Source organism: Gopherus flavomarginatus, chromosome 4 (genome assembly GCF_025201925.1).
Source record: "Gopherus flavomarginatus isolate rGopFla2 chromosome 4, rGopFla2.mat.asm, whole genome shotgun sequence".
In the NCBI taxonomy this organism is placed as follows: domain Eukaryota; kingdom Metazoa; phylum Chordata; order Testudines; family Testudinidae; genus Gopherus; species Gopherus flavomarginatus.
The window spans coordinates 66372871-66400042 of NC_066620.1; the positions used below are offsets into that span (position 1 = coordinate 66372871).

At 51.0% G+C, this 27172-nt stretch overlaps 2 protein-coding genes across 4 annotated transcripts in view; both read right to left on the reverse strand.

Moving 5' to 3' along the window:
• The window catches only part of SLC29A1 (solute carrier family 29 member 1 (Augustine blood group)), a 201883-nt gene that overhangs the window by 38006 nt on the left and 136705 nt on the right, over nt 1–27172 (reverse strand). The window lies entirely within an intron of this gene.
• On the reverse strand, nt 3735–27111 carry TMEM151B (transmembrane protein 151B). Its single transcript, XM_050950027.1, is given in 4 exon segments — nt 3735–5764; nt 5949–15193; nt 26990–27040; nt 27043–27111. Coding segments are annotated over 3 exon segments (1557 nt in total). The 3' UTR covers nt 3735–5764; nt 5949–13756.

Below are 27172 nucleotides of genomic sequence, written 5' to 3' on the forward strand. Positions count from 1 at the left end.
CGTGTAGCTCACTCTTGATCTGCAATATTTTGACTTTTGGCTCACTGCAGAACAGCACTTTTGTCCACAGTGGAGTAAGAACAAAACCATCTAAACTCATTTCACTTGTGTCCTATGTGGGGCGGGTTGTAGGGAGCAGAGGAGGTGTGAGGTAGGGTAGAGACATTGCCTGCAAACGGTTACATTAGGCTGAGAGCATAGCTAGAGAATGATGAGCTTTATTCCCACTAGCCAGGCCTCAGAAAGCAAGTGCTGCCAGATCCCTACCAGCACCATCCCCCTGACCTGGATCGATTAGCCTCTCTAGAGATGCAAGGCAATTTAGTTGTTAGTGACAATTATACATCTGGGCCTCTGGCTACATTATCCCTTGTGGTTAATGCTCATCTGTTCCTTGGAGAGTGGGCTGAGACCAATGGTATTGCTGTGGTAAGTTAGGGCGTCTCAGGCCTTGCAGTTACACCAGGCATTACTCACAAAGCTGTCTCCTTAGCCAAGGAGTCTTCTCCTTTCAGAATGTCCATTGCATGCCTTTCACTCTACCCTACCACCCCCTTTGATTCCTTCTTCCACTCCTGTCTTCTCCCATGCCATCTTCTGTCCTGTAACAGCCTCCCTAACCCAGGGCCTCAGGCTCCTTCCCTCTTTTCAGTCAATCCCTACCCCCCAAAAAGCCACCACTTCCCCAAGGCCCACAGATGCCAAGCAATGGGACTATAGCATGCTCACCACTCCCACTTAAAAAGCTCCCAGTTCTCACTGTGTTCTGGCCCCGCCCAGTCAGTTTTTATCTGACCCTGTCCAGCCTGGAAGTGCCTCAGGGCAGAGGGCTTCCACTGCGAGTTGCATACTGTGCATTCTGAAGGCAATGGCAAAGCTTCCTTCAACCTCGGCAGCAGCAGGACTGGGTCCTGTGTTTATAAAGGGCCCTGTAGAAATGCATCTCTGGGTACAGTATTTGTTATGGTGATCGTGCCTTTTAGTCCCTCGTGCCTATAGCGCCGTGCTTGGAGCGCCTCTGCCTCATTTAGCTGGCCCCTCTGCTCAAGGAAAGCAGGTACCTCTCAGCTGCTGAGTCCTGGAGGTCAGGAAAACCAAATGGCCAGTCTTTTTACGCTCCGGTATCATGATCTTTTGGGACCGTATATTCTTGAATCTCTAGAAAGCTCTGACATACCTGCCTATATGCAATCAAGGGGGGTGAAGGAAGCCATGGGGAATGTTTTTTTGTGAGTGTAGCAACCAGCATGACTTAAGGAATGATGGCTGTGCTGCAGTGATTGAGAGAATAAAGGTGTTCCCTCATGGGTCCAAGTCACGTTACAGAGCACAGAAGTGGGTTTGTGGGTGCCCCCAGAGACGACAGATTAATTCAAGGTTTGTGCAGCCCTTGGGGGGGGGCGGGGAATGTAGCCAATGGAAGTTGACAGCATGGCTGGTGGCTGCCGTAACATTGGTGCAAATTGAGGCTATTCCAAACCCCAGCACTCCATCTTAATCCAGGGGATCAAGGAAGCAGGTGAGATGGTGACTCAGGCTTTGGTCAGATCAGTGGGATTATGGTTGGGGAGCTGAACAGGGAAAGTGAGACTGGATGGAGTTAAGCCTGGTATCAGATTGGGGGAAGGATTCAATGGCTCTCCAATTTTAGTCAGACATGGGGACTAGGATGCTCTAAAACACTTCTTACCACATACTTATTGGCACCACCTTTCTATCCCTGCCCTTCATTGCTCATACACTCAGTGCAACAAATGTGAAACTCCACAGCCACCTCCACACAAACAAGGCCAGAGGTCAGCTTCCTTTCCCAAGAAACAGGCACCATTTTGTCATTTGCTGAACTGCTTTAGGAAATAATGGGTTAGTCTGAGCTAAAACCACAACTTCACAAATTTCTGTGCAGGACTCCACCCTACTAGCTGTGCGTATGCACCAGGCCAGTTTGTTTTGATGGAACACGTCTTTAACTGTTTCAGATCCTGGATGACTGCAGAGGAGAATTTCAGACACCTGCATCTATTCTGGATCACCCGACCCATCTAGAATGCTATCAATATAGCAACTTTATCCTGGTCTATCTTCCCCTTCTGTTTTGTTCTCTTTTCCTTGAGGCCTGACTATTTAGTAGAACTGGTTGAAATTTTTCAATTTGTGAGGGATTTGAATACATTTTTAATCAAAAATTCAATTTTTAAGCATAAAAGGAAAAAGGAAAAAAACCGTTCACCAAAAATTGTTCAGGTTTTTTTCTCCAGCTCTCTTTTGAAAAAAAACAAAACAAAACAGGAATAACTTTTGAGAAATTCCTGTAACACATTTTATTGGGATTTTTTGTTTTCAACCAGCTCTACAGCGTATTGAATGAAGCTTCACAGAATTGTAGAATCCATTAGTTTTCAGTGCTGTTGTAACTGTGTTGGTCCCAGGGTATCAGAGAGACAAGGCGGGTGAGGTAATATCTTTTATTGCACCCACTTCTGTTGGGGAAAGAGACAAGCTTTGAGCTCCACAGAGCTCTTCTTGAAAGTTTGTCTCTTTCCCCAACAGAAGTTGATCCAATAAAAGCTGTTATCTCATCATGTCTCTCTCAGAGGGCAGGTCTACACTACCAGTTAAGTCGGTCTAACTTACATTGCTCAGGGGTGTGAAAAAGCCCCCCTCAGTGACACAAGTTTTGCACTGTCCACACTGGAGCTGTGGGTGGGAGACACTCTCCCACTGACATAGCTTAAGCTTCTCACTGAGGTGCAGTAATTATGCCGATGGGAGAGCGCTCTCCCATCAGCATAGTACGTCTAAACCGGACGCGCTATAGCAGCTCAGCTACATTGGTGCAGCTGCGCCTATGTAGAACTGTAGCCTTGACTTGCCCAGAATCTATGATGTCATTCTCCCACCTCCACCTCCCCACATCCAGTCTTATCACTCAGGGCCAATTGTTCCCCAGAAGAAAAATCTGATGAAAAAGCTCTCTCCTTAACTTGAACAAGAAGAATCCGTCTGTTATCACCCGATCTCCTGCATCTGCTCCTGCTTCTGGAGACTTGTTTGTATTCTCAGCCCTGTATTTTGAATCCTTTTCACCCTGATTGCTTCAAGGGCTGCCATCCAAAGTCAGAACTCATTAGATGTCAGCTGACAGTGCAGCTAATGGACACTAGAATCGTGTGACTGATACAAATACTAAATCATCTTGACACATTGTAGCTATGTTGTGTTTCTTTCACTAAGTGAATAGCTAAGATTGCAGAAGATGATGGAGAGTGAGCGAGTCGTGTGTGTGTTTGCTCTGCAAAGTCCACTAAAGTCTAATCACAGTGGATGATCTACAAAATCCCCAAGTTCCAAGAACTGGTGATGTTTCCAGAAGGACACATGTATTCCCATAAAGTCTCATTTTCCCCATTAAATGTCTTAAAAAAACAAAACACCACCGCCAACAACCAGTTGGTTTCCAAGGGCCGCTGTGTTTGTCACCGGTGCCAGAAGCACATACTGCACATTGGTATGGACTCCTGAAGCCTCAGCAGCTTCTGAAGTGTTGCATAGGTGGGTGATGTACCTGCTGGTAGAGACTGGCTGTGGATTGCAGGAAGATGATCTCCTTGGACTTCCCCAAGACAGACCAGGCATGGCGAGAACAAGAAGGGGAAGTACATGAGGCTTCTTCCAAGTTTAGTTTAGACCTTGGAACTTGTAGGCAGGAAGGCTGTGGAAAATGCCATGTGGCAGTGATCAATTTGTTTGTTTCGATGCAGCTGACGAGATCAAATCCTTGGGCATAACATTCCCCTTCAAAGTGTAACTCTAGGTTCTGTGACGGAGGGAGGAGGCAGAACCTCCTGACAACAGGCTGGCCACAGGGGTACCTGGATCTCACAAGCCCATTGCAGAAGATCAGGGAGATTCTGGAGGTGATTTATTCATCAAAATCCCAATGTTAATTCCAGGCATAAAATAACTATTGCAAGGGATTGATTAGTCTGGATTCAAGGATGGATTCAAAAGATGGTTCATACTCACTCTTGTGTAGCTCCACTGGCTTCAACACAGCCCATTAATTTCTACCTGCACCTTGGCTAGACCCCTTTCCCTTCTTTCCAAAATGTCCATTATATCCATGCAAGCTAACAGTGCCCACAAGGGGGAGGAAAAAAAACCAACCCTATGTTCCAAATTGTATATGACCCAACATATCACACAGCCAGGCTATGCGAACTCTGTGCCAAAATGCGCATTTCAGTTGGAATATACCACTGGCCTGATGTTTAAATCGCAGGCCATTTATTGGATAGCGTGGAGCCAAATAGCCATATATTTTATTTTCTTCAACACAGACTAATTTAATTTTTAAAAAAGCATTCATTCTGTGTGTGGAGCTCTATGGCAGCCCATGGTTGGGTAATATGCATTCTGGCTGGTGCAGTAATAGTTCAGATCTCCACCACACATACTGCACTTCTCACTGTATGCTGCAGGACAGTATCAGCTCTACTACCTGGTTTTAAACTTGACAGCTGTAAAGCATCACTTGTGTGATAATTAAACAGAAATTACCAGGGTTGTAATCAGAATGGCTGGAACAAAAGGCTAAAGATGTGCTTTCACCACTGGAGTAATACTTAAACCATAGGGGCAATATTATACTGTTATTGCCCCTGAAACCAGGTGCGACTTGGCTTATCACCCTTTTTGTCTTCTTAAAGATTAAGGCCCAATCCTACAGTTGAATCCCCACAGGCAGGCCCTTAGTGGACTCTGCGTAGGTACAGAGGACCACTCCAGTAGAGCCAGTTGCAGAATGGGGGCCTGCATATGAAGGCCACTCACACGCGCAGTGTCAGCCATCTCGCTCTTCTTAAGGAGTGTCACCACTGAGCATATGCAATGCCCTTCCCCCTGCCTGCTTCCCAAGCAGTGAGTAGAGAAAATCACCTGTGCCCTCAATTGCTACTTCAGCCTAATCGGAACACAGGGAAAAGATGAGAAAAGTTAACTAATTATTTGGGAAACAAAGGGCAGCAAAGGGCTATTTCTCTGGATTGTGAGTATTTTTAAAAGAGATTTTTTTAAAAAAAGTCAAGCAAACAGTAGCTTCTACATTTTCCATAGTGAAAATTTGCTGGCTGTCAGCACTGCCCTGGATTGTCAAGAATCAGATCTGAAAAGCAGCGTTGTCAACTCCTGTGATTGTTAGTGTTCTTAGTCAAGCTCCAGCTCTTGGGGATCACATTATACGGTGAGGGTCTCTGCTTTCATTTAAAGAAAAAAGAAAGTTCTAAGTCCTTGTGGTTGGGGAGAAAAGCTTCAAAATGTGACTTGTAAAGGCTCAAAGACCTAAAAGCAGATAAAAAGAACCCCAAAGTTATTTATTTTTAAAAACGCTATCCTTTTTAAGCCAGGTTATGCATCTGGGGGGCCTGATTCATATTGGAATGCTTGGGGTTGGCTATATAGAGGGGTTTCCTCTCCCTGCCTTATCAACAGTGCCTGCCAATGTTAAATCTGAAAGAACATTATGAAAATTCACCTGTTGTCCTCATCAGTACTGTTTGTTTGACATGTTGCATTGCAGGCAATGACACGAGGCTGGTCAGTTTCGCTTCCTTGCACTGCACTAGCAAAATGGTTGGGAACCCAGCGCTGCTAGGGAAGGTTCAAAAGCAAAAATGATAATGGCTAAAATGACGGCAATGTGTCTATTCAGATTAGGGTTGGCTGAACCACACCCCACCCCCCTTTATAATTAGCAAAGCCAAACCTTAACAGCAGCAAAGAATCCTGTGGCACCTTATAGACTAACAGACGTTTTGGAGCATGAGCTTTCGTGGGTGAATACCCACTTCCTCATGCTCCAAAACGTCTGTTAGTCTATAAGGTGCCACAGGATTCTTTGCTGCTTTTACAGATCCAGACTAACACGGCTACCCTCTGATACTTGAAACCTTAACAGGTGCTTGTATGACAAGTATGTTGGCAGCAACAGGAAATGCAAAGTAGCTCAAGAGTATTATTAACCTTACTCTCTTTGAAGGCTGTATTAGCTGCTCCACGTGCTGGGAGAAGGGGGCCTGCCTGCTGTCCCGTTGCAAGCAGCGTGCTCCGTGGGTAAAAGCCTGCTCTGGCAAGCATTGTGCTGAGAACAAACCCCAGTATATGGGAGATCACAATGGGTGGGACAGGGATGAAAAAAGTTTACCCTTCCCCTCCTCCTCACTTTGCAGCCTAGCTCCAGCATGCTTCTACCTTCACTAAGGGATATGGTCAGATCTGGGCTGTAGGGGCTTTGCTCTCCACAGGTATAGGGAAAACAGTGCCGAGCACCTACAACACGGAGAGCAAAATCACTCTGCAGAGATCTGCTGAGCTGTCGGGAGAGGGGAAATCAGCCCTGAGATGAGCCTCAGCTTGCAGGAATAGTGGCCCCCTCCTTGCTTTGCTCCTTTCCCCTCTCCCGGGCTGGCTTTCTTCAGGGCTGAACAGCAGGACACAAGGAAGGAATCTTTGGACAGAAAAGGTTGCACAGTCCAGCAAGCACATGGTCTGTGCAATAAGATCCTGGAAGAAAGTGAGCACGTGGGCTCTGACGAAGAGACGGCAGAAGAGGGAGGGTACATGTCTGCTCCTACAGAGAGGGCTGTTCCAGAGAGAAGCAGGGCCAATTACTCTCATTAGTCAATGGAGAAGAAGTAACAGGATTAAGATACAGCAGGAACAATTCAAGTTAGATACCAGGCAACATGCTATCATGAGATGAGCAGATGGGCAATCGAATGAGCTGCCAAAGGAATCACCATCCCCAGCACAGACATAGCTGAGCTCAGACACTAGACTGCAGGGAGAATGGATACCTGGCCAGTTCAGACAATGCTGCTAAGTCTATAGCCACATGGGGGTCCCTGGGTCCCATTCCAACCCAGAGGGGGTGAAATGCGAGTGGTGTTACGGTCACACAGACTGGAGGATTGGTGCTTTGTGCCAACAGTGTAAATAACTTGTGTCCTTGGAGAATTAAAACATCTCCCTGTTCATGTGGGCCTGACTGGACACATGGTAGGTTCCTCGCTCCTCCCATTTAACAGGATACACCCATGTACTAGCCCCCTCACTCCTTCATAAACATGTGCACCAGTTCTGGATGCTGCTATTCTCTCCCCCCAGTCCCTGGGATAGGAATATTGGGGCAAGGGGGGTGCACTGGACTCTGAGCTGAGGCCCCAGGTGAATGGTTGGACTAAATGGTCTGTCAAAGGGGGGTGGGGGGGAGACAACATCTGTGAGTCCCTGGTTCAAGCCCAGCCTCTCTAGGTTTCTCATCCTCAGCCCAGGCCATCTCCTGCCTTCATCCCTGCTCCCCCCAGCCCCCTTGGCTGTGCCCCATGCCCAGATGCAGCACATCCACTATGCTGTTACAGTTGGCAGCCAGGTCTCCCTTCATAACCGTGGCTTGTCCTGCCCCAGGGAGGGAAATGCTTGGGCTGGAAGGGATTGTCCTAGCCCCTGCTCATCCTCTCAGGCAAGGCACCTGCCTGACTCCACTGTAGCTCAGGACTGGGGGAGGAGGGAACCGGAAAGGAGGATGGAGCCCCTCCCCCCAATAGCCTTCTCGTTGGGGTCCAGGAAAGTCAGGTGAGACACAGTCCCATACAGATGGGGCTGCTCATATCCAGCCCCCTAGGGACCCAGGCTGGGTGACTGTTCCCGTCAAGGTACTTTCTAGTGTGTACCAGTGCATAGGCTGGCAGCTGCATTGCTCCTGTCATCATCCGCTCAGCAGAATCTCAGCAAGCACAAAGGAACACAGGAAGGATGCAGGGATGATGGGCAGATACCCCAGAGCGCTGGCTCTGCATGCTGCCATCCGCCTTACGACAGAGCTTAGAAAAAAGGCAGTGTGTTGGAGAAGCTGCTGGATTTCAAAGGGATTAATTGGCCACTGGTGCCTCTGATCTCAGCATTCCCTCCCCTCAGCCCAGGGGACTCCTCCACTACATGGTGAGAATCTCTTATCTGACAGGGGAGGAGAATCTTAACTCAAGTGGACAGCTGGATTTATTAATGGGCTAGCGTCAGGAGAGCAGGGAGGAGGCAGCAGACCCGAGCTGGGCAGAGGCTTTGTTGTGTGCGGTCACGCACCAACACGCACACACAGGCCGAGTCTGCCCTTTCCTCATCAGATTGAGATGCCTCGTGCTTAACCTCCCTTCTATGGCACAAGCTTTCCCCATGTATCCTAGCACCAGGCCCCACTGGGCACTGCTAACACCGTTAGGTAAAGGGTGGCTCAGGAAAAGGGTAGCTAGGGCTGTTAATTGCCTTCCTCTCAAAGTGGGGATCAGAATTGGGTGAGGAGTTAATGGAGGGAGATTAGACTCCAGGGGGCAGCTTTGCTCCTGTTGCTGAAGGAGAAATGGGGGCTGGTCTATGCGATGTCAAGTTGCTCTTAAAGGTGCCCCCAAATCAGCGGTGGCTTTAGTGGTTCCAGTACAAGTGCTGCTCCGTGGGAGGCCTGGGTTGGATTACTGAACCCACTTTTTCTCTCCCTGGGACTGGCAGGGGTTCAGGACATTGTAGAAGCAACACCTCAATCCACAGAGGGGTAGGCAGGCGGAGAGCTTGGAGGGGCTTCAAGCAATCTTGGACAACCCTGGCCCAGGCTTTGGTGGTGAAGAATTCCAGGCAAAACTTCTCCCAGCAGCATCATTGAGCCTAATGGTGCCACATGGAGAAGCTGTGTTTGAAACATGAACTTCGGTTGGGAGTGGGGGAGTTTGTTCAGTCCCAGGGGCTGGGGGAGTGGGTGGTTCCCATCACTCTGCGGAGCCCTTCTGACCAAGTCAGCAGCAGCGTCCAGAGGAAGCCTAGCCTTGCTGGCTGGTAGGACAGTCTCCACAATGAGACTTTGAGGGTGGTATGGGTGAAAATGGAGCTATCTAAGGACCAAGATGAACCTGAACCCAGGGGAAAGGAATCTTGGTGTGAACAGGACAGGACAAAGCTAATGGGCAGTGTGTTAGGCAGTAGAGTTTTGCTGCTGGTGAATAAAGGATGTGGGCAAGCAAACCCTTCTAACCTGCCCCTGTTCTGTGGGCTCCCCCCTCCCCAGGGGAACCAAAAGACTTGCCAATCCCTATAATAAATCCATGGATCTAAGGCACCTGGGCACAGAAGGATGGCAAGTGTAGCCTAATCTAAGCCATGAGCAGCTTTAAAATGGAACAGCTGGGGAAGGCCAAGAGGGCCTGAGTCTCCTCTCACATACCCCAGTCACAGCCCATTTTAACTCCATTGACTTCAGTGGGGATACTCCTCATTACCAAGGCTCAAGGGCACATTCCATCATCTCCCACTCACGTCACTAGGAGCTATTCCATTGACATTAACTGGAGCTGCACTGGGCCCTGAGTAGGAGGAGAATGAGGCACTAGCAGCCAAATTCAATTGGTGTAAGAGGAGCCAGTGGAGCTGTAGCCACTTCCGCCAGGTGTGGGTTTGGCAGAAGCATTGCAGAGTGTGCAGACAACAATGGAAACAGAAGAGCAGGGGGATAACCTAGGGCCTGGTTATTTAAACCTACCAGTTCTTAAAGGGCCACTGCCATTTAAGCCCAAAATGTAGGTTTTGTAGTGGGACCTATTGGGTTCCGGGAAGTGGGTGGGCGGAAGCCCGCCCACTGCTTAAGGATCCTCCCCTCAGCCTAAGGGGAGGATCTACAGGACCTCAAAACCCAACTTATTTTGGGGGATAACTAATAAAAGAACAGGGACAGGAGTGCGGTCAGAGGGTCATAAGAAGGGAGCCTCACGGGGACACCGAGCAGAGAACCCCGGACAGTGCCCACTGCTCCTCGAAGGCGTCAAGGAATCCAGTGGACGCCATCCAGAGGAACTCTGCCCGGATACGTGAATGGACAGAGGATCGGAAACAAGCCCCACAGTCATAGGAGTCCCCATCGGCCAATCTCCTCTCCCTGGTTGTGTAGAAGGCAATTTTAGCCAGGGCATGGAGGAGGTTGACCAGGAGGTCCCATGACTTTGTGGGGCCACGGATAGGGAGTGCATAGAGAAGGAGGTGAGGGGAAAAGTGCAGCCAGAAACACAACAGTATATTGGTGAGGAGCCGGTATAGGGGCTGCAACCTGGCACATTCCAAGTAAATGTGCACCAGGGTCTCCCTCAGGCCGCAGAAGGGGCAGGTGTCCGGGACAGGGGTGAACCGCACCAAATACACGCCCGTGCTCCCGGCTCCATGAAGGAACTGCCAGCTGATATCCCCGGCGGGCCTTGGGAGCAGCATGGAGTATAGGCTGGCCCACCGGGAGGTTCTGTAGTGGGAGGAGGGGAGTTTGACAAGACAAACTCTGAATGGAACTATGAGGCTTTAAAAAAGTTTCAGTTCAAACAGTTTTTGTTTTAGTACCTGAGAACAAGTGAAACTGACTAGAAAACTCAGTGTGAAACTGACCAGCCTAATTTCATTGCATAATAGCAGAACAGAGAATAAACTTCATCAGGGATGGGGGAAAGTTAATGAGATGTTTAAAATTCTTTCAGATCCAACAGTCTCAGGGCCTGTTAGTAACATGAGGAAAGATCTTTATCTTGGCAATGAGGGGAGAAGTTAGTGAAGTATTAATTCTTATTAGAGAAATTCCCTAAAGGCAGGTCAGATTCTGGAAAGTGACCAACACAACAGCATTACTGAGAACAGGGGTGGGGGATGCAGGAAGTGGTCAGGCACTGAGATCTAGTCAGTGAAACAGTACAGCACATTACATGCAGAAATGGACCAGGGGAGGTCTGGCTGAACCCAATGCAATGTAACACTTGATTCAGTGTGTTACTTGTCCCCTTTCTGCAGCAGATCTGCAGGGGGATAGACATCTCCTGCCTGCTGCTGCTGCCAGCTACTGGAGTTGGTCCTTTAGCTCAAGCAGTGGAGAACTATGCTGCTGCCTGGGTTCAAAGCTTGCTGCTGGCTAGTGGTGGGAATTGCTCCATGCAGTTCTCTGCCAGGGCGGGTGATGGAAATGCTGACAGACAGCGGGGACTGGGGTGATCACTGGCCAAGGCCAGAACTTGGCCATTCAACAGGCACAGACCAGCTGGCTGAATGGAAAAGGGGCCTTAGGAAAACTGGTGAGTCTATAATGAGTTCAAGAGGTGCGGTGATGTGCTAATGGAGAAGGCAACACAAACAGAGCCAGTCCAGAGCTTGTGGGCCTAAGAGGCATTATCTCAGTACCCCTTTCGCACACCCTAGCACAGACTTTGAAAGATCTCTACAAAAAATACAGTTCAGCCTTGATAACTTCCTTTTTCCCTCCTCCCACCAAGTATTTATGGGCCCAATCCTGCAAATCCTTCCTCATGCAAGTAGCCTCATTGTTTCCAGTAAGGACTCCTCACATGAGTAAGGGTTTGCAGGACAGGGAGCGTGCTGAGACGCTGATTCCTCTAGGTATGTGCATATGAAGTGGTGAAAGGCGGGCAACCCTGGTGAGTCCATTCCAGGGTTACAAAAATGGTTACGTTCAGACCCCAGTGTGACATGACCGTGGGACAAAGGCAACTCACTGCAGCCAGGTAATGGGCCATCAGGGGTTTTCTTGAGCACATTTCAAAATGATCCCCTCATTTCTAACCACCCTCTGTATTTTAGCGTAAAAGAAATGCCTTGTGTGGTCGCTGCTGCTCTCTGAGGACATGATCCTGCCACCCTGACCCGTGGTGAGTAGAACCACTGACTTCAAGTGACTGCTCATGTCTATAAGGATCATTTGCAGGAGCCTGAGTACGTAGGATTAGCTCCTGAATGCCCACATCCACAAGCCCAATCCAGCAGGAGTTCTCACCCACATGCACTAGTTTCAGGGAGAAGTTTAAAGAAAATGGCCCATTTAGGCCCTGATACTGCTATTGGATTGCATAGGTGGACCTTCACTGACCAATGGGGCTCTATGTTGATGCAGGGGGCCATTCAGATGGATCCCATTGCAGGACTGGGACCTGAAAGGTGAAATGTGGTTTTACCTGCTGCAGACACCTGAGTTGAAGGTCCTGTTTCTGCCCAGAGCAAGGCAGGGAGCTGCATTCATGCCACCACTGCTGGTGTTTAGCTCCTCCCAGGGAACTGGCTCCTGCCCTCAGGGCTTGGTGGGTTCTTTTACCTCCAGTAAACATGCTCACAGACTCTGTACGGAACCTGGGAGCACGGCCTTTGCAGAGTATTTTCAATAGGATTGTTTCTGTTCACTTTTCAGCCAGCCAGAGGATTATGCCCATTGGTCTGTGCTATGAGAGAGGCACCCTAAAGAGGTTGTTGGGCAGACTGTATATGGTAGTCCCCTGAGGAGCCAGTGGAAACCCTTCAGAGTGGAGCGTGGGGCCCAGGAGCTGAGGATCATGCTGAGAGGAGCCCTCTTTGTAACCACATGGGCCAAAGGGGTTGCATTGTTTCAGATTGTTAGCAGCCCTTCTCTTCACCAGCATGGACAGCAGAAACTCTGGGCCTTTCTACATCACCACCCTTCTTCCATCTCCAGCCTCTCCTTGCCCTCAGAGCTCTATGCCAAACCCAGCTTCCCTTCGTATTAGTGACTGGAGTCTGGAGCCAGCCTGACTTCATGTAATATTTACTCTTCCCAAGACCCACCAACTTGCTCTTCTATTATTCATAGGTAAACTGCAGTTGAACCTAACAGAACCTCCCTGGATGCCAGATTCCTTGCTTGGCTGAATTAATTATGACTAGACCTCGCTTACTTCAAGCCCTGGGGGTCCCCAGCTGCCCAACTCACCCCTTCCCCATCGGGTGTCTTTGGCTTCCCGAAAACTCCCAGCACACGCAGGTCTCCATGGTTTGCTTTGCAGGCTGGGCCTTCTCCTGCCAGACCTACTGGCTTCATGCTGTAACTGTGCTCTAACGCCAGGTCTGGCCTTTCCTCAGTAGATTCCCTGTTGCTTCCTGCTCTTTGCAACTCCAAATGGAAAAAAGTCATTGGAATGCTTTAAGCTTTACCTAGGGGATGCTGATTCTTGGCCCTGGAGTGCTGAGGCTTTCTAAAGAGCCATCTGGTGGCAATGCCCCTCCCAGCAGATGAGGACAGTGTAACAGTCAGAGCGCAGTCTCAACAAAAGGGCGAAAGAGTTGGCCTTGTGGTCTTGAGCACTTCCTCTAAACTGCCCTTCAGCTCTATGGGCCCGGGTGCCCCAGGATCTTTGGCGCATGAGGAGTTAATCGCTGCTTCAAAGAGAATGTGCTGCCAAGCCTTGCTCCTCTTGGCCCCGTGCAGGACCCCTCTGCGGGAGAGTAAGTCTGCAGCGCTGGGGGAGAGGGGCAGAGGTCACGGGTGCAGCAGGGTGGTGGGCGGTAGTTGTCATTTAGCACTATTCCAGCCAGCATGGGCCTTTCAAGGCAGAGCGTGGAACTACAGCATGCAGCTCCCTCCTTCAGTCCTTTCTTTTCTACCATTTTCTGCATGTGGCCGTCGGTCTGTCATTTTGTGCCATGCCACAGGTGGCGCTGCTGCTGGCCCATCCTGCTGCCACCCTCTCCTCTGTGACATCAAAGGGGCCATGGCGCAAATGCAGCAGCTGTTGAGCCTATCCTTGGAGACCAAGAGGCAGTGACCTCTCTATCCCACATGCTGAGCAGGGCACTGGTGCCTCATTTTCCTGGCTATCCCCTCCCTTCCCAAGTCCCTGTGTCTGGAGACACAGTGATCAAGAGGGAGATCCTCGCCGCCATTCACTCACAGTGAGGTCTCCATGCAGGACCCGTTCCGATGGAGGTGACGGTGGTCGTGGTTGAGGCAGCCCTCGTTACGGTGCACAATAAGGACAGGGAAGTAGAGAGCATCCTGGTAAGCAGGAGGGTCCTCCTCCTCCACTGTGACCTGGCTGGAGAGCCGGGTTTGCTCAGTTGGGCAGCTCTGCTCGTTCAGGCTCCCACTCCGACTCTGCCAGAGGCAGCTGCGCCGGGAGCCGTAGAGGCGGCCCAGCGAGAAGCGGCTGCTGCTGAAGGGGATCCTGGGGCTGCCATTGCAGATGCTCAGGGCGCTGCGGGAGAAGATGGACGAGCTGCTTATAGTCCTGTGGCACCGCTCGCAGTTCTGCCGGTAGCCCCCGTACCTGCAAGCGGAGTAGCTGGTGCAGCTGGAGAGCCCCACCAAGTCCATCAGGACAGCCTCTGAGTAGCTGGGCACTAGCTGCTGGTTGGACCGGATGTGCCACTCCAGCTCAGTGCTGTCCACCGTGTTGACACGGGGCATCCTCCTGCAGAAGGAGCGCTCCTCAGCTGGTGTTACAGCCACAAAGTCAAACCCAAAGAGCTTCTCCACGTGGTAATGGACGTAGGAGGTGCGGTACTCATTCAGCACCCGCAGGGGCCAGGACAGGGTCACCAGGGCAGCCACCCAGAAGACGTAGTGGGACACGTACCAGGGAAGGTTATCTGGGTCTGAAAAGGCCACCATGTATTCCTTGAAATCCACATTCTTGAGGTGCATCCCCTCCCTGGCCTCCATGTAGTCGTCCAGCCCCTCATTCTCGGTGAAGAAACGGGCGCGCTGGGTCAGGTAGGAGTTCTCGGACTCCACGTTGGCAAAGCTGAAGCATTTGGTGAAGCGGAGCCGAGTGGCTGGGTAGCTCTCCAGGTCCATCAGGTCCTTGGAGATGTCCTTCACCCCACAGTTGGAGTAGTCAAACTCGGCCTCCGCCACATGAGTGTTGACTCTCTCGTGATACACCTGGGTCGTGGTGTAGGCGTCCCCATTGCGGTAGCGGGTGACCTGCCGGGTCCTTCGGACATAGTGGTAGCTGATGGCTTTCCACCAGATACACGGGGTGGCCTGCTGCATTCTCTGCACCCGCTCATGCACGCTCTCCACGTCCACCTTGTACTGCAGCTCATTGCGGGTGTAGCAGTGCCAGCACTCCACCAGGTAGACCACGTAGAGCATCACCAGGAAGGCCAGGGGGATGTAAACATAGCCATTGGAGCAGGGGCTATCATGATACATCATGGACTTGCCCTTGTAGGCACTGTCAAAGGTCAACCGGGTGACCTTGGTCACATGGCACCAGGTCATAGCTCCCATGCAGCCGTACATGAGAAGGGAGAGGAGCAGACATTTCCAGTGGGATTCTCTGCAGAGGGACTTACTGAGGGACTGCTTCACCGGCCGCTGCTGCTTCAGGTGCCCAGGGGAACCAGGGAAGAGGGGGAGAGAGAACAAGGGGAGAAGTTAATAGCCTGCAGCAGAAAGAGGAAAGCCAGCCCACTGAACAGAGCGTTGATTAGCTCCTGTAATTAACTGGCTAAAGAATGAATCCCAGATTGCCATCCTCAGAGAGGCAACAGATCCCATTCAGAGGTTACTCCTCAGGGATAATCCTCTCAGCTCGCAGGCGAGAGGGGCCAGAGGTCTGTGCTTCATCCCGGGATGATGCTCCATGTGACTGATGCCCAATTCCCATATTGTGCAGCCTCTGGCTACTGCAGTGGGAGTCAGTGCCCACTTCCTGCCATTCCAGGGTTGCCACGTGCCCTCCTCTCCCAGGAAATGTGAACAGAGCATGCTGTCCCTGCCTGGAAGATATGGACATATGACCCTCCCCTCCAGAGTGTCAGTGGGCTCACTGCTCCATTCATGAACTAGCATCGAAGAGCAGAGCAATCAGGATCCCTCCCCCGCCCCCTGTCACTTGAAGCCAATGCCATGTCCTCCAGGACACCCAGGGAAGGGTAATACCACCTCTGATTCAGAATGGTAATTGCCCAGCTTGCCTGCAAGCCTCTGCCATGATTCACTGTGGCTGCAGGCGCCAGCCTCAGGCTAAGTGGCTGCATCCCCTAATCCTCGCTGCCTGCCATGAGTGTAAATCAGCTACGTGCTCTCCTGAGCAGCAATTCCAGTCATGGGGCAGCTGTCCACATGTATGGCAATCCAGCTGTTAACCTGCCAGCCGCAGGAAAGACCCTTCTGTGGGAGAGCTACAAGGGTTGTAAATCCCCCTAGGGCTGTTCCTCCAACAATGCCTGACACAAATAGCGCTGAAAGCGGAACAGTGCTCTAAAGTGCAAGTTTCCCACCCCTCGTACTGTGACAGTGACCTCACGCATGCAAGTTCCCCCAGCACTGTGACAGTGACCTCACGTATGCAAGTTCCCCAGCACCCCTGGAATTGCAAGAGCAACCTCTAATGTGCAAGTTTCCCCCCATCATTGTAAGAGTGGCCCTTAGCATGCAACTCCCCCACCCTCCGTCAAGCACTGAGGAATTTGGTTCTGACCCTGGGGTGAAAACCCTTCTTGAGAAAATTGCTCGGGGATCTTTAATGAACAGGAGTGGGCAGGATACCAGTTTTACACCTCATCTAAAACACAGCACCTGTACTACAGCACCCCATAATGCCATGCTACTAGGAGTTTGGTAACAACTCACGAAGTGCATTTCCCAGTGAAGAACTACACCACTTCCTGGAAGATGTCCCATTCAAGCACTGGTCCAGCCTCACCCTACTTATGAGTTGTTTCTATGGCAAGTTATTGCGCAGCAAGTTGGGGTGTAAATCTATGTGCATCAAATAACACAGCAGTGTCCAGGAAGACGTCACAAGTGGAGCGAGAATGTGGGACCCCAGCTGTGAGCTGCTAGCAAAGCAGTCATTAAGGGGTGTTGGGATCTTAGATGTGCTATTCTCCTTTAGCTTATGCAAGCTTGGCTAAAGCTTTGATGCATTGTCCATTATTACAACGTGTGAATGACTTTAGTTCTCTTCCACTTCTCTGTGTTTTAGGCCACGTAGGAGTGAACATTTAAAACTTACACCAACACAGCAATATCGGTCAAGGGTGTGAAAAACCCACACCCCCTAGTGATGTCGCTATGCTGACAAAATCCCCAGTGTAGATGTAGCTATGCTGACAGAAAGTGCTTTGGTTAGCTTAGACAATGTTGTTCAGGGAGATTGTATTCCTACACCAACAGAAAAACTTCTGACAGCATATGTCGTGTCTATGCCAGGGGGCTATGCTGGCATAGGCTCTGTAGTGTATACATAGCCTCAGGTTTTATACCCAAAGCACTATTAAACCTCTAGAACTCATTGCTGCAAGACATAACATTCAAGTCAAGAGCTCAGCAGAATGAGACATTTATGTGAATAACGAAAAGATCCAGGTTTACATTAAGGAGACAAAAATAGAAGGGACAGAAACCCTTCTGCTTTAGGTCATGCATCAGCTTCTAACTGATAGGGATAGGAGGAGACTTCACCTGGGGACAGGTCATTTCATAACAGTACACTGCAGAGTTTCTTGCATCTTCCTAGGAAATGGCCCATGATAGCCACTGTCACAGACAGAATACTGGGCTAGGTGGACCACTGGGCTGAACTTGTGCAGCAATTCTATGTTATTGTTTTTCCATGATAGGGAAGTTGGGCTCCCTGCAGTTGACAGTGTATGTAAATAGCTCTGTATTTGGATGAGCTCCTAAAAAACATGACCCCGAATGATCTCCAGGGATGGTAAAGATCCCAGCACACTTTTTTTAAGAATCATGGTTTGCCCCAGTGCCGTTGGCCAAAAAAATCCCCTTTCTCTTCCTCATCTCCCTCTCAACATCTCCAGAGGTGCCCTAGCCCCTGTACTTTTAGGACTGAATGTTATGTGGCCCTGTAAATGTACAATATTATTATTATTCACTTCCCCTCCTATGAAATAGAGTGTTGATTGAGTATGGCTGTGGCATCCCACCCCAGAGGTGGCTGCATTTCAGCAGAAAGGGGAGCAATCCCTTCATGTGCCAAATCCACAATGTGCTTTGGGATGAAGAATGTGACAGGAATCTAAAACATTATTTACAGCAACACAGTCAAAAAAATAATCCCCTCTTTGTTTCAATACCTTCCCTGCATTACTGACAGCACCTGAGGCTACTGAAATGGACAGAAACTTTAACATCTCATTGATTTGGCTGCACTGACGCTCTCTGTTCACTATGTATGCTTCTCTTCCCTAGTTTCACTTCCCGGTTCTTCTGTATTAACACGAGGCAAGCTGCTGAATCTAAATAAACCACCTCCATTAGTATTATTATTTCTTTGTATTGCCAGAGGACCCAGGAGCCCAAGTCATGGACCAGGACCCCACTGTGCTAGGCACTGCACAAACACAGAACAAAATGACGATCTATCTATCAGACAAGAGACAGACGATGGATACAGACAGATAGGTAGGGGAGTACAAGGAAATAATGAGACAATATTGGGCAGTAGTATCAGTGTACTCACCCACTGATGCTGCTGTTATTTGTCTGGGTCTCTGGGTTTATCTAGAATCAGCTGTTTGCATTTAAATTCTTTTTTAACTCCTGTCAGGGGGCCTACAAGCTCCACTGGAACCTGAAAAGGGTTAACGGGCTACTGGAAGATCATTCAGCCCCACCTGCTGTTCCTGTCCTGGATGTCAGGCCTGAAGGAAGGGGCTAAAAAGAAGAGTGCTGGCTCAGTTAGGGGCTGCCTGGATAGGAAAACAGACCTACAGCTCTCACTTGGGGAAGGAAAAGTAGTTGGAGTGATGCACTGAATGAGACTGCAGCTTGCAGGAGGGAAGGGAGCTCCTGACATGGGACTATTTGGATCTACCTGGCATTCACTGATAGTTGTTAAGCCAGGTCATGGCAGGGGGGGCCTCACCAGAAGTGAAGTGGGTTGGGGGATGAACAAATAACACCGTAGGAGCTCAGAACTAGGCCCAGCTGGTACAAAGACTCCTTTATCTGGTGTTTGTTTTGGACTGTAACTTTGGATTTTGCTACCCCAGAAGGTAGATGGACTTTGCGGTGACCTGGCCAGAGGGCTGAGCTATGTAAGTCACCAGAGCTGGCTGGAAATTCTATTGGAGAAACTGAGGTGGAGGGATGCAGCACCATGCGTTGCCTTGAGGAGGTGTACAGGGGATGGTGCATAGGTAATGCCCGTCTCCCACCATTTACAACACCTGAAATGTTGGCCCATGATGGTCATTGCTCTTAAACTATGATCTGCCCACGTGCACCTAGCTAAGCTCACTGTTGATGTGTGGAGTGTGTGGGGTGTAGCCTCACCGACTGGAACCCATGCCTGTGCTTCTTACCCTGGGGTGTTTCCCCTGTCCTGGTGCACAGTGAATGAATGTACTATCAGCAGTGTGCATGCAAACTCAATGGGCACAGCCTCTGCCCTACTGTTTCAATAACAACCTTCTGGCCCCTTCCATCCAAGGATCCCAAAGTGCTTCACAGACACTAATGAATTCAGTCTCATAACCCTCCTCGCCCTCTCAGGAGCTGGGTCAGTACCAGTGTTACCCAGTAGAGAGGGGAAACTGAGGCACACAGTAGGGCGGGAACTGAACCAGGGTCACACAATGAATCATTAGCAGTGCTGGCAATAGACTTGAGAAATCCAGTGCTTTAACCACAGCTCCTTTCCCCCAAGCTGGGGCTAGAACATGAGTCCTGACCTGGTCTCCAAAATGCTGATCCTTCCTCCTGAAACTTGCCAAAATGTGACCCTACAAACCAAGTTCTGGTCCTGCTGCTGCCAATGGGAGTTTTGCCACTGAATGGCGTGGGACCTGGATTTGGCTCAGAATGCTGAGATTTCTTCACTCTGCTGCAGTGAGATTCCCACCCTAGGAGTGTGCCTTCAATGAGTGGAACACAGAGCACTGTGTGTAGAACATCACAGAGAAATATAGCCGGGGCGCACGCAGTGAGGGGAATGGTGGCTGGGTAAAACCCTTCACATTTCCATTGGGAACGTGTCTTTCTCTTGCTCCTGGAAAATGAGGAATGCTAAACTCCCAGGGTGCGCATGGAGGAGCTGGCTGGGTTCCAGAGCCTGGGGATGGGTCTCTTAGGCAGAATTAGTCTCCAGGCAACAATCTCAGCACAAAAAACTGGGGGCTGGCTCTGTGTGTGATGGAGCTGGGGACTTCAGATCTGACAGAAGCAAGTCCCAGCCCTTCTCTGAATCATGACACAGAATCGCATCAGTGTCACATCTGCAGGGCTTAGGAGGCAGGGAGTTAAAGAATGAAGCAAAAAGGGAGAGGAAGGAGAACGGGAGAAAAGGAAGGGAGCACCTAGTGGGAGGGCCTGTTCAGAGCCGAGCTGAATCCTCTCAGCTCCTCAGCACTGAAGTGCAGCCACAACAGCTCCCTGGCTTTCTCTTCTACCCCTACCCCCATGCCCTTTGTCCCAGCTCAGCTCAGCCCAGCATTATAAGATATCCCAGATTCCCCCTATGCTATGCTCCCTAGCTCAGCCTGCCCTGCAGGAGTTCCCTTTGTCCTCTGTGCCCTGGCAGCTCTGCAGCATCACAGGAGCTTCACGGCCCTCTGCTTCCCTCTTCCAGCTCCCCAGCAGAGCAGTTCCATTGGAGCCTCACAGCCTGGGAGGTTTCACAGTGCAGAAGGGGGGCATCCAAGAGGTATTCCCCAGCTTCCCCTTCACAGATTATGGGGCACAGGCTGACCCAGAAGTCCTGAGTCTGCTTTATGATACAGCAGGAGAGCTCCTGTAATGCTGAAGAGCATCAGAGGACAGAGGGCCCTGGAGCAGGATAGCCTTCGGCCTCTGGCAGATCCCTAAGGTCCATGCTAATCTCAAGGTATGTGTGGGGTTCACTGACCAATGGGAAATGATAAGCACATTTGCAGAAATCAGGCCTTGTTTGCAGGTAGCTCACAAACAGAGAAAAGGAACCAACCAAATAATTCAATGTGCTGTACCGGCAGATTGGGGTTGTGGTGCCAATTCTGGAGGGAGATGGGCCCCAGGCCATGTGGGGCTTTGGGGATAGTAAGCAGCACCTTGAATTTCACCTTGTGGCCAGTGCAGGGTGTGACGTGCTCTCAGGGGCCTGCCCTGCTCAGAAGGCAGACACTACCTGCTGAAGCTTCCAGGTAGCCCTGTGGTAAGTCCAAGGTGAAGCCGTTTGCAGTTACCTATCCAGGGCATCAGAAGCGCTACAGGCAAAGCCTTTATCCCAGGAGCTGGGTTCAGTACAGCTCTAGTCCATGTATCAGCCTCCTCCTGAGACTATGCAGCACTTAAATACTGCAGTGTTCTACATGGTCACAGTAACCCTGCTATATATTATATACACACACACACCCCTACCTCCAAAGCTATCGCCCCAGATGGAAATTCTGCTAGAGCTGCCCGCAGGGGCTACCAAGGAAGTGGGGCCTTTGCTCTGGGCCCCTGGCTTTAAGGAAGTGAACTGGCGATATGGAAAAATCCAGAATACTAAAGAAGCCGGCACAGGGGAAATCCCTTTACTGCCAGAACAGCTTCTCTCTCAGCAGTGGAGACTGCACTACGAGTGCTGCCGTGATCTCCCCACTGCAGCCCAATGAAATGAGGCGAGAAGTTTGCCCTACTTCATTGTAAACTGGGTTTTCCCCTACCTGAGTTCACTGTGAGCATCCTCCACTGCACTGGCTGTGCTTCTTAACATCCCGGTGTGGTTAGCAAATCTGTTCTTACACCTGCAAGTATAGATTCTTCTACTACTAACAGACAGGAGCCAAGCTTGCATCCATCCCTGGCTCTGACACTGGCTCACTGAATGACCTTGATCAAGTCCCTTCATCTCTCTGTGCCTCAGTTTCCCACTCTATAGGGGAATAATGATCCTGAGCCCAGCAGGCTGTGGAGGCTGGGTTCACAGGCGTGTGTGAAGTGCTTTGAGGTGCTCAGATGGGAAGGGCAAAGGGTGACATTACTATTTTCACCTCCCATACCCAGACACAACAATAGCTACTTCACCCAGTTCGGTCTCTGACATCATCACCGAGATTAAAGATGCTGAAATCCAACGCAAGCATTCAATGCTGCTACTGATGCCTGAGGCAGAATGGACCCTATCTTCCTCACCTCTGCCTGCACTGGCTGCTCCAGGGGCTGCCAGGAGCAGAACTTATACCTGGCAGTGAAGAGACTGAAAGAAACATAAAGAGCAGGAGTTGGCAGAACAAAATGACATTGTTAGTCATCATTTGGACTAAATTATTTGAAAGGCTCCCTGACCTTGAGATCTGGGGAATCCCTTTCTCCAGCGCATGGGAGCATATGGAGACCTGCAGAATGGGCTGTATGGGACAACCCAGCTCCCAGGAGACTAGCTGGATGGCCTAACCAGCCCTTTTCCATTCCTACCCTCACTGCTGCTCCAACTTTGAATACAGAGCAAATTGAGAGCCCATTTGAGCTCTGTAGATGACTTGTTGCTTTGGTCAGAACTCTTTCCAAACAGTCCAACCCTTCCCATTTCTATGACCCCTCTACTTAACAAGTGACCCAAACTGTTCCCTGCCACCTGGAATCCTGCACTTTCCCTGAAATGGACCCACGCCACACCCAACTTTGCACCAACAGTTCTTCCCTGCTGCTGCCCCCCACACACACACACACACCCCGATGTGATGGCTAGGTTAGGAGAAACAGATCAACTGCAAGGGAGCTGGGATAAGGATTTCTCACCTACCCTCCATCTCACCAGCAAAGAACATCCTTGATTTCTGGACACGCACCTGCCCCTCAACCATTCTCCATGATCTTATACCACTCAGCTTTCCAGTGTCATCCAAGTATGGACTGGCCAGGAATTTGAGGGGGTTGTGTCCCAGAGACAGAGCTCCAAAATGCTGAAGTCATGAACCCCAAGGCACCATTGTGGGTTCAGGTGGCTCCTGCATGGAGCAAAGTGGCAGTGAGTTGCAGGTTAATCTGCTGGCCGTCATTAGCAGCAGTTTCCATGGCTCTACCTTGCAGATTTACTTGCATCAGATAAGAGAATATGCCTTGTGCCTCCCCTGCAGCAGCCAGTCCCCAGAACAAGACTTGGAGGGACCAGACTCTGCCCATGGTCACACCTGAGAAACCCCACTGGCTTCAGTGGGCTGGCCTCTGGGTTGGCTGTCCCTTGTCTGACTCAGTGAGGGTGTCAGCCCCCAGCTGAGCAAACTCCGCAGCTGTGCCTCAAATCCCCACACTCTCGCTGTAATGCTTCCCAGAAGAAACATCTGGCTCCCCCAAGGCTGGCAGTGCTGCCAACTGCAGAGGGAAGGGGAGAGCTGTGCATCTGGGACAGAGGGAGACCTGCAGGGAACCTGCTGCAGTCATATCGTGGCCTCCAGATTACACTGGGATGTGGGAAGGGTTTGTTCCACCCGCAGAAGTCACTTAAGAATGGGGGCAGGTGCCCTTAGCTTATTCCCAGGCTTCAGTGTTTGCTGGGGTTGGGGACAGACTGGAATTGTCCCAAATGGATGTCTGAGAGAATCCAGTCTGACTTGCACCTCATCAGCGTGGATAGGACGGCACTGGATTCTGCAGAACCAGGCCACAGTCTGAGAGCTTGGGTGTTAGTGTGATAGGGAGAGAGGCCAAAGTCATCCCTGGCAGAACTGCATGGCGGAGGGGAGTGGCACTGGTTCAGCCCAATGTGCATGTGGCAGACAGGAATGTTTTGGATTCCCTCCAGCTCTCAGGCAGCCCTAGGGTTACACAGAGCAGTGGCCAAAACTGTACCAGGTTTCGGGGAAATCAGTGCCCTGGTATAGAATGTGACAATGCAAGGCACCATCAAGGAGGGCAGAGCAACTGTAGTTCCCCTCACTTTCATCTCCATGTTGTCCAGTATCCTGCTCTTCTCTCCAATGTCCCCTACAGGCTCTGCCCAAGGATCACCTACAGCTGGGAGCTGGGCATGTTCCTCAGTGACTCGGTCTTCGTGAACAGTGAATGCAGCAGCATGTCCTGCCAATTGAATGTTCCCTCCCCAACAGGAACTGAGGCCTCAGACAGGCTCTGCACGGAGGCAGCAATGCTTCCACCTAGCCTTTGTGAAGACTGGGCATTTGAGGGAATATGTTGCTTTTCTAGGTCTGGCCTGACAGGTAGGGATCAAAAGGCACCACAGTGTGATGGCTGTCTGGTACCTATGTGAAATAAGCCCATGGTATCTCTACCTGGCTCCCAGAGGGCAGCTGTCTACATTATGAAAAACGCCAACATGGCTGTGTAACCCATGCTAAGAGAGTAAGGGGCTTTGTCCTTCTCTAAAGGAGGTTCCTCATAAGGAGAGAAGAGCCTACTATAGCTGCTAGCTAAGGCAAATATGCCATTAGTTCAAGCAGTGGAGTAGCTCATGCTTTTTGCACTCTTGGTCCCAGACTCAAACACTCCTATCAGCCCAAACTGGATTATATTACACTGACATCCTTGTTGGCAGCCTCATCAGAAAGATGGAAGACTAAACTATGTTCTCACAGTCCCCAAGGGAGGGGTTGGCATGTGTGAGGGATGCTGACTCTGGCATGGTTCATGTTATACTTGCTCTATGCATATAGGCTGTCATTCTCCAGGGCTCTCACTCTAGCACCATTCACCAGTCCCTATAATTACATGAAAATAACACTGTTGTGTTTTTGGTTTTGTTTTTTAAAAAAAGGACACCCTGCTGCCATCAGCTAGGGACTCAGTTCCCTTTGAGGCAGCAACACAGTCAGCCTTCCCACTGGGGACCTGTCTGTTCAGGTCAGAAGAAGTGAGGAACCTAGTCCCAACCCAAGGTTAGCATTGCCCTACAATACCAAATCACCCCACCGTTTGGCTCAAATTCTCAGCATCTGCTCAAGAGAAGCCCTGGACTCAGGAGATTAATGGTCATGGAATGGAGCAAGGCAGTCAGGGGAGTGTGGGTCAGTGGGACAGCTGTGTGTGGGGAACCTCGGGCTGGAATAGCAGGAGAAGTACAAGTCAGGAGTGAGGGGCCGCAGCAGAGCTGTGTGTGCGGCACTTGCATAGCTTCTCGGTTTTTTCCTGCTCCAGATGGTGCTCAAATCTCCCACGAACACATTCACAAGTAAACACATTTTTAGGAAAGTGTGTGCGCATGCGTGTGCCTCCCAAGTAAATGGAGGGCAGAGAATACTGGTATTATGCAGCAGCCAACAACTGTCACCCCACCCTCCCAGCAGCACCCCTACTCAGCTTGTGGCTGTTAAGAACAGCTGGAGTCACTCTCTCCCGTGGTATTGACTAACTGCATTTCTGGCTGCGTGTATTCCAAGAGAAGATAGCTCAGGCAAGGACCAACCCCACAGCTAGAAGACCAGAGTCTTTAATCCCCAGACAGGTGCTCACAGTATGGCATCGCCTCACCGATCACTGGTGAGTCATCCTGGTCAATATTGCTTCATTTCCTGGGGACCCTGATAAGTGAACATGCTTCTCTCTGGTAAACAAAAGGATTCCCCAGCATCCCCCATGCCTCTGGCTGCCTGTAGCACACATAGCTAGCTCCTTGCTGTTCCATGTCTCATGCTTGGACTCTGCAAGAAGGCCCATCAAGATGACCACAGCGCAGCAGCATTCCTGGAGCCAGGGGGCACATGGCTCCTGGCCTACTCTAGTCTGCACTTTATGTCTCCCCAGCATTCAATCCCTCCCCCACAAGAAAAGCACACAAAGAGCAGCTGCATCTCCCTTGCATCCCAAATCCCTGATGCGCCGCTGGATGGAGCAGCAGCTGGGGAATCCCTCTAGCTTCTGCGCATCAACAACCCCCCTTCCCCAGTGCCAGTCCAACTGCCTTCGGGGGAAACATGCACTTACATGCTGGTCCCTGGCACGCTGCCAAGAGGGTTTCCCATATTCTTACCAGGCACCACAATTTCCTTCTAACGCAATAAGCCAACACCTTTCAGGTCAGTGCCCAGTGCTTTCCCCTTGGCGGGAACAACAAGCTGGTGTTTTCATCTGTTCCTTCTGCCTCCCAAAACAAGTCAACCTTTCCATGCTATCCCATGCATGTTCCCCCTACATCCAGATCTCCTGCCTCCTCTCAGAGCTTTTCAGTCCCTGTGTTTGTATGGTTGTTCCAGTTCAGAGCAGTACAGGCTCAGCTACCATGGTGATAAGCACAGAATGAAACAAGAGAGAGAATGGAGAGAGGGATGTATAGATTGTAAGTAGGGAAAGAGCTAGATCATACCTATGGACGGTAATTATCTAGATAGATCTTCTCATACCCACAGGCTGGCTAAACCTACCCTGTCAGGTATGAGGTAACTGGGTTAAGGGGGGACCAGCTGCCAGGCCAGGGTTTCCCCTAGCTGTGGCAAGTCTGCACTATTACCCACCAGACTCTGGCACAGTCTCTTACAGAGACCCCATCAGCCTGAATTTGCAGCTAGTGGAAGAAGCAGGATTCCATTACCTACAGTCTACTCACACATGCTTACGCCGATGGAAAATTTGCTCCATGCCCCTGGCCAGTCTTAACTATCTCCTACCCACTGAACCATACAAAAGAGAGCCAGGGAAGCCCTGTTAGGTCCCTTCCTGTCCATCCCCCGGGAGCCAGAGCAGGACGGATCCCTACAGGTCTATTTTCTACTGCCTTGTGCCAGGCCCTGGGGCTCCAGCCCTTTGTGGGAGGGAGGATTCCCCAGCATCTTCCAGCCAGACTATGTTTCCCTTTGTTCAATTTCATCTGCTCCTTCCTGGCTCTCAGCTGCCCCCCACCCGGGGGTCTGCACCCCGCCGCTCCCAGATGGTCCCCGTCCCCCACTGCCCATAAGGGCTTCACCTCCCCCTGCCAGCGGGCCCTTAGGAATCTCCCGGCCCCGACCTGAGTGAGCCAGGCTCGGGAAAGGGGCTGCGCTGCGGGGTGCCCCTCTCTCCCCAACCCGCAGCCCCGGCCCGTGTGAGCCAGGAATCAGGCTCGGGAAAGGGGCTGCGCTGCGGGGTGCCCCTCTCTGTCCCCCCTGCCCCAGCGAGCCAGGCTCGGGAAAGGGGCTGTGCTGCGGGGTGCCCCTCTCTGCCCCCCCTGCCCCAGCGAGCCAGGCTCGGGAAAGGGGCTGCGCTGCGGGGGGCCCCTCTCTGCCCCCTCGGCCCCGGCGCGAGCGGAAGCTGCCGTACCTGGATGCAAAGCCCCGGCCCGGGCAGAGCCGGGGTGTAACCCCGCGGGGCGGGGCGGAGCGGAGCCTCAAGCGCGCTGCCATGCCCGTGCCCGTGCCCGTGCCATGCAAAGCCGCTCGCATGCAGCCGGGGAGCCCCAAGCCGCCGCCCGCTCCGTCCTCACCTCCTCTCGGCCCCCCTCCG